Source organism: Nicotiana attenuata, chromosome 5 (genome assembly GCF_001879085.1).
Source record: "Nicotiana attenuata strain UT chromosome 5, NIATTr2, whole genome shotgun sequence".
NCBI lineage: Eukaryota > Viridiplantae > Streptophyta > Magnoliopsida > Solanales > Solanaceae > Nicotiana > Nicotiana attenuata.
This window is the reverse complement of record NC_031993.1, coordinates 28,101,664-28,109,427: the sequence shown is the minus strand read 5'-3', so window position 1 is coordinate 28,109,427 and position 7,764 is coordinate 28,101,664. Positions and strand designations below refer to the sequence as shown.

General features: G+C 35.0%; 1 protein-coding gene across 1 annotated transcript; it reads left to right on the top strand.

The window, feature by feature from the left end:
* LOC109225566 lies at positions 773-7,444 on the top strand. Its single transcript, XM_019390275.1, has 6 exons — positions 773-1,247; positions 3,158-3,211; positions 5,856-5,936; positions 6,372-6,441; positions 6,557-6,645; positions 7,085-7,444. Exons 1-6 carry the CDS (start codon positions 1,071-1,073, stop codon positions 7,217-7,219), a joined length of 606 nt encoding a protein of 201 aa, XP_019245820.1. The 5' UTR covers positions 773-1,070; the 3' UTR covers positions 7,220-7,444.

Below are 7,764 nucleotides of genomic sequence, written 5' to 3'. Positions count from 1 at the left end.
TTCCCTTGTCTTCAGTCTTGGTTACTGTTGGTCTCATGCTGTACATGTGAAATATTTTTATTAATTGACAGTAATTTTAAGCCTACTTTACTGATCTGCTAGATTATTATCTTTTCCTTTAATATGTTCAAAAACCAATTTATATATTGATATAGTATCAATAAAATTTAACCATCTTCTTCTACTACTATTCTTTGCATTTATCTTTTGGTGAAACGTAACTATAGCTTCGCAGTCAGTTCTAATTGTCACGTCTTGTTTATTTAATATATATAATTTAAAGCTATATATATATATATATATATATATATATATATATATATACGTTGCTCTTCCTTTTAATTTTTATGAACCTATTATTTTTCGAAAAATCAAATATTGTAAGTTTTTACCACACTTTTGTCAATATTTTTTTAAATATTTAAAATTTTAACTATTGTAACTTATATTAATTTTTATATAGTTTCTAAATATAAATTTTATCTCAAAATATTTAAAAATCTATGTTATAATTCACTCGGACTTTTGACCATCCTAATCTAGAAAAGTCCACATAAACTGAAACAAAGAGAATAACTAATTTGCTATCATATATTAAAATTTATAATAAATATAAAAAATATGTGCAATTATAATATATATGTTTAAATCCTTATAGTAAATGAATAAATTGAATTAATTGCAGTATCAGTAGTTTGTTTTAACACAATGAAATGGTGTACAATTTTTATTGAACTCTGAAACTAAAATTAATTGAAGAAATTACAGCATAGGTCGATCCTAACTCCTGGAACTTTGGACGTTGGAGGCTCATAAGTCATAAGCGCCGCCGCTATCGTCCGTATACCCCTAACCTCTCCTCTCTTCATCCTCCTGGAACCTTCCCGAATCAGCAAACAGATACCCTAAAACATCATTACTATTTAAATCGGAAAACATCATTAAATAGTACCTTTGACCCATTGTCTCTCTCTCTGACTTTTCCCTTCACTGCATCTAATTCCATTCCCTTTTGCAATTTTTAGATCCTTCATTGTTTTAACCGGCGGCGAGTAACTTTGTTGAAGGGAATGGAGGGAGGTGCAGCAGCAGAGAAACAGAATGAAGCTACAGCGTCTTATACTTATTGGGTGAGGGAAGCGACTCAAGATGCTGCACCTTTACCTCTTCCTAAGAAGCTCACTTCTCAGGACCTCAACAATCAAGCCAATAACCCGCAAACTCACCTTGGGTCCGCCTGGAATCGGGTATGACCCACGTCGTCTCTCTTTATTTTTGTGGAAAGATTATCTTTTTGTTTTGTTTTATAGTGGTGTTGGATCAGGGACGGATGTAGATTGTGGTAATGGTCGAGTAGGAAGATCATATTCTTATTTGATTTTGACCAGTTTAGGATAAGGGGTGGATGTAATTTTGTCACGGCCTTTTTGCTCTCTTGAAATCAAGAATGTTAATGTAGTTAAATGTTCAAAACATGTTTAGCTTCATTATATTTGAGTAAGTGAATATTAGAGAATTTCATAATATTCATTAGGGTATGGCATTGTATTCTCCTAGATACTTGTTTTGTTCTGAGCCCTGCTTGTACATTGCTAGTTATCAAGTCAATAAGAAGATTTCTCTCTTTTTACATGCTTGAACTCTATATTGGTCGAAATAGTTTTAAAGATACACTTATTTTTGCTCTGCACCTGTTGTCGCAAAAGACATTCAGATCCACTTGCTTAAAATCGTGGATGAGCCTCCATATAGGATCATGCTGGAATCTGATGTTATATCTATGTGAATATGCAATATTAGCAAATGTCTCAAGTATGTAATACTTCTGGTCTTTGCTAAGTTATAGCAAGTAAATGTAAAAAGTATTGCTCTAAGTTCTGATATAGTCTGTGCTTTTCAGTGGTTTTACAGTTGCTTACCAAAAGCTCATAGCTTTGTTGACAAAAGTAAATTCTGGCGTGTAATTTAATAAGACTTCTTTAGGTACCTGGGGTTCATGCAATTGTGTAAAGATTTAATGATGCTGTCTACTGTATGTAGTCAAGTGTGTATGGAGGATGACACAAAATGGCAAATTGGACTTAGTTTGAATTTTTTGGCTTGTGAAGTGAACCTAAAAGTAAATGATGAAATTTAATTTGGAATAGAGGCAGTGCAAAATGGAATCTATATTTTTTAGTTTGCAGAAATGTCTTAATGTGTATTTGACTAGAGGTAGCGAAATAGTTTCAAGCTCAGTGAATAATAATGTCATTGGGATTCACAGGAAAGGAACCTACATTAGTTCCTGCACATGCCACATCCCTAATCATAACAATATGTGGTATATTCTGCACATTCTGAATGTTTTGAACAGTACCTTCTATATTGAACTCTGTCTGTGATGCAGCCAGTCACAACAATGGATAATTAGCGTATTTGAGCACTAATTGTACCAGAAGCTGGCTGGTTCTTTTGCCCCAGGGCTTTGGTCTAGTGGTAAGAGTGCGGCGAGTGATGTGTGGGTTAGGCGCATGTCACGAGTTTGAACCGTCACACAAACAATAATCTGGTATTTAAGTGGAGAAGGGTGGTAGGACTGACCCATTGTTCACCGAGTTCAAACTGTGTGCCACTGGTTCTCGGGGATTCCTCGGTTATCAAAAAGAAAAAAATGGCTGGTTCTATCAACCCAAAAAGCACCCAGTGGTTAATTGTGTTAACTCCAAGAAAAATGAAGCAGGCTGGCAGCCTGCTTTATTTTTGTTTCTTTGTCAAAATATAAAGCAGGCTGTCGGCTTATTACCATGCTGAGGTGATGAGACTAAGGGGCTAGGCTACTTTTAACAACTGAGATTAAAAGAAAGTATAGCAGAGACATTGAGGAAAGCTGTTAGCTGGGGATTTTAGATGTTATCTGCCACTATTTCATTCCGATTTATCCCTTTCCCCTCCCCAAAAAGAAAACAACAATAATAATAATAATAAAGAAAAATAAATAAATAAATAAATAGAATCTTTTCATATAAAAGGAAGGTAAACAGATGAATTAGTACCAGGAAAACCAACAATACTGAAGGGAAACCATTCATGACATATGGTTTTTCAGTGTTCGTTTCTTCTGATTGATTCAGTTGTATTGTGTGTTCTCATGATAATTGTTACTTTTCTTTTGCAGGCTGGAACATGGGAGGAGAAAAATCTAAATAAATGGGCAAATGATAGAATCAAGGTATGAGCTTCAGTACTCTTCCCTTCATCATGTTTTGGAGTGATCCTGTTTTAAAAACTTTTCATTGAATTGCCTCTTCCTATGACTTACAACTCTGCTTTCACGACTAATGAGCTCTGTGATCTAGTGGAATTGTCTCTTTGGAATATCTGGTTGGTGCTTCTTAAATAAATGTTCCACCAAACTCGGTAGAACAGTAATAAATTTTGAGTAAATTATCTTTATTATAGGCAGCGAAAAATGGGCTTAGATGATCTGATTGGTTCCTTGTGCCAGAATGCTCAAAAATAAGTTTCATGTTCCAAGTCCCTCCTTGTTGTTGCCAAAATCTGAAAGTCTAAACTGGACATGGAGTCCAATGCTAAACCATGTAGCACTAGGATTGAGTTACTCTTGAAGGCCATTAATAATATCAAATAATATGGACGACATTATTCGGCGCAAATAAGAAAGACTAGTACCTATAGACATCATGTAATTAGTGAATGTGATGGAGTTGTGAACTAAAAGATGGGAACAATGCTAACCTACTCGAACCATTTTGTAGGTTGGGAAACCATATATATATATATATATATATATATATATTTACGTATATTTTCTACTAGTTAGTTCCTACTTGTTGCCATTACTCTTTTTCATCCTTTCTCCGGCTGAGGGTCTATCAGAAACAACCTCTCTGCCCTTCCAGGGTAGGGGTAAGGCTGCATACATCTTACTTTCCCCAGACCTCACTTGTCGGAAATTACTGGGTTTGTTGTTGTTGTCCTACAAGTTAGATTACTTTTGCATTGGCCTTCTGTTCCTTTCCTTTAAATGTGTAATTATGCAGTGGGAATCTTAGGATGCTCTGTTTATGTTATCAAGTTAGTAGCGCTTAGTCTTGGTTCCGGTTGCACCCCCTAATTTATTTTGTTTTCTTTGCAACAGAAAAATCGGCTCTGTGAATATAAGTTCCATCCACCATCAAACTGTTTATGCATATTTTTTTAATGCTTCTTCACAGTTGTTTGACTTGTTCACTGAAATTGCACGGTGAATGGTCATGTATGATGTCATGATGCTTGATTTCATGGCTTCCATATTGCCCGTCATAAATCTATATACTAATATATTCATGTTCATTTACACTCTACAAATTATTTGAAGTTTCCAATATTTATGTTGAAATGATTTTTCTACTTTTAACATGACAAATTGAGATCTAATAGTTCGCAAAGTACTACTCACTCTGTCCCAATTCATGTGGGCGTTGATTGGGCACAAAGTTTGATAAAGAAAGGAAGACTTTTGAAACTTGTGTTGTAAAATAAACCATAGATATTAGTGTGGCCCTAAATCATTTCATTTAGGGTAAAATAGAAAGTTTAAATTAAACTATTATTAAACAAGGAAGTTTGACACTCTTTTTGGAATAGACTAAAAAGAAAAGTACGATACATAAATTGGGAAAGGGAGAGAGAGTGTATCTCTCCTTGTAATTATGCAAGCCCCTAACCTTTCTAAGGAAACTATTGCGATACTTTTGGATGTTCTGTGGAACATTAGAACTGTAACACTTTTAAAGATATCTGACTGGTTGTTCTCAAATACTTTCTCCTTACAGCTATCACAAGTTTCTAGCCTTTCTTATGAAAGTAGAAATAAACTTGTCTTTGGATGTTTGGTGGAAAAGTGTAGAAAAAAATCTTAGACTATAATACTATATACAACAAGTGAAACATTGAAAAGGTAATTATTTGCAATTTCATCAAAATATGAATGAATCATATTGCTTTTCATTTAATTCAACATAGTATCATAAGCTCGTAATGCTTAAAGATTCTAATATAATTCATAGTCCTTCTGATGCTTTTAATTCATATCTAAGCTGTTCGGACACGGGTGCGGGTGTCCGACACGGGAGATCTAAAGGTCTGATCCTTCGAGATGTAAATTCTAAGATTCGAGGATACAGATCCTGGTACGGATACGGGTGCCGGGATCTGGCTAAAAATAATTCAAAAAATAAAAAAATCTCTAAATTATGAGAAATTTTTTGGAATATTTACGTATAGCTTGTAAAGTGTTGATTTCTTTTTTATTCTCAAGTTGTAGATAAGTAAATGATTGATTTTCTAGATAAAGTATGCTATTTTCTTCAAATGTACCCTAGTTTTGGTTCTGATTTTGGGAATCAAATTGTATCTCGTCTCAAAATTTTTCGTCCGTCGTGGTCAAAGTACCAAAAATTGTTTGACCAGATCTAGTGTGGATCCCTTTATCCACACCTACACTAGCGTCGACACCCACACTAGTGTCGTGTCGATGCGGGTGCAATACCTAAACTGCCGTGTCGGAGCAACTTAGATTCATATAGGGAACTTTTTTGTCGCATGTTATGAATCTATGGTGTGCCTTCTTTGTATGTCTTATCATATTTTCTTATTATTGCTTGTATTAGTTACTTTTATGATTGTTTTACGTTAGAAAATTTTACAATTCATTTTTTTGATGTTGAAAAATATTCTGAAAACTTTCAACTTTTATTATGATAAGAACTTACTGCTGAAATCGAAAGTTTGAACCATATATGTGTGTGTGCGTGTGTATATGATATGTAGGTATGTATACATCTATGTTGCCTGATTCTTTTGAATGGCAGGAGCTGCTCGTATCTGTGGGATCACTGGAGTATTCTGGGGGTAGAGCAGAAGTAGCCGAAGTAACACGATGTTCTGGTGATGTGAGTGCTTTGGTCTTTTATGCCTAAAGTAATTTGCTATTTGAGGTTGATATTTGGAAAACAACATAAGAATTTTTTTTAGCATTACCTCTCTTTTACTTTCATCTTCTCTTTTCTCTTTTTCATTTTCCAGAGACAATGATATGGAGAAGGTGAAAAGTACGGGGAGGGGATCTTATATAGAGTTTATGTGCCCAAAGTGTTTAGGAATCAAGAATTGGTTGTGTTCAACAGTTTCCTCTCTTCGCATCTGTTTGATTTATCAGAGTATTTACAAATAAACTCGTATACGAACATAAGCCAAGATGATATGATATTGCCATACACTTGTAACCAACCACTTCCACTCTTATATATGACATATGTGGTATATTCTGCAGTCTTGAGCGTTGTGATTTCTATTTCCTTGCTCATAATGTTTGGATGACACAACAGGCATTCTTGGTGACTGTACGAAATAAAAAGCGTGTTGGCTACACATATGAGCTGACTGTCAAAGTCAAGGGTATATTTTTCTCTTTGAAATCTGTTTCTTGAAGTCTATCCGTTTTAACTTTCTGATCCGCTCCGGTGTTCTTCTGTTTTCATATAATGAGCAAATGATGTTATACTGTAATTAGGGGAATGGCTTGTCGGAGCTGAGAAGAAGGTGGTCAAAGGCCATATAGATATACTGGAGTTCTCATTTGGTGAGCTAGATGATCTGCAGGTACTTGCTAGATATGTGTTCATACTTTCATAAAAGAAATTAAGAGCAAGTTGGAAACTGATGTACATGGTCGTATGAGAATGGTTTTGTTGATAAACGAAAAGCTGTCACTGCCCTTCATTGTTTCAGACCAATTTTATCTGCCGTATATAGTTGTAGTCAGGAATTGTACGAACTTTAGTCTTCTCTAAATAGAAAAGCGAATAGCTATATGCTTCTTAATGCAGTAAAGGTAAAAGATAAGTATTGTACATGTTTCCTGCATTTAAAGAAACACAATATTATCTTATTGTGCTTTCTTGCAACTCTGGAAATTCCGGAACGTTTGGCTCTATGCAGTTCCCAAACAACACTTCAGGGCAAAAGAAAGAGAAAGAAAGATGCTCTAATGTATTTAAAAGGAAGCAAGTTGTGACCAACCTTTATTCTTTGTTTGTAGATTGAAGTGAAGCTTAGTGAAGTCAAGGATCTTGAACAACAAGACAAGCAGCGGATAAAACAGGATATGAAACAATTTCTGCAACCTCTTCGGGAAAAATTGCTTCAATTTGAGCAGGAACTGAAAGAGTTGTAGTGTGCTGTCGCGTCTGGTACTATTTTTAAAGCTTCTTTTCCCCCCTAAAGTGCTTGTGGTCTGTAGTCTTGGACTAATGTCCCTTTGACTGGAAATTATCACTTCAGCTTGTATTAGAAGAAATGCGTTACACTTGAGGAAACTTATTAAGAATCTTGGGACTTCGGCCTATTTGATGCTGGTGGTCTTGGTGACTATTTCATTTTATTTGATACTTTTAGTGCATGACTGGTGGTGATCATACTGTGAAGATATCTAGAGTGTCTAACTCAAAAGCTTAAGACAGTGGATCAAGTGGCTCAAGACATTATAAACCCTTTTGGTATATTTTACCTAACAGATGAGGGACGAATGTTTGCTCTAACACCCTTTCACACGTGTTACTTGATTGTAGGCTTTACACGTGGAATTTTTTTAGGCACTTTCTTTTCTTTTCCTTTTTGCTCTTTTTTGCTCTTTTTTTTAGAAGGCTGAAGAATGGACTTGAGATATAGAGCCCGTTTGGATGGGCTTATTTAAGTGACTTTTAAGTCAAAGTAGATTTT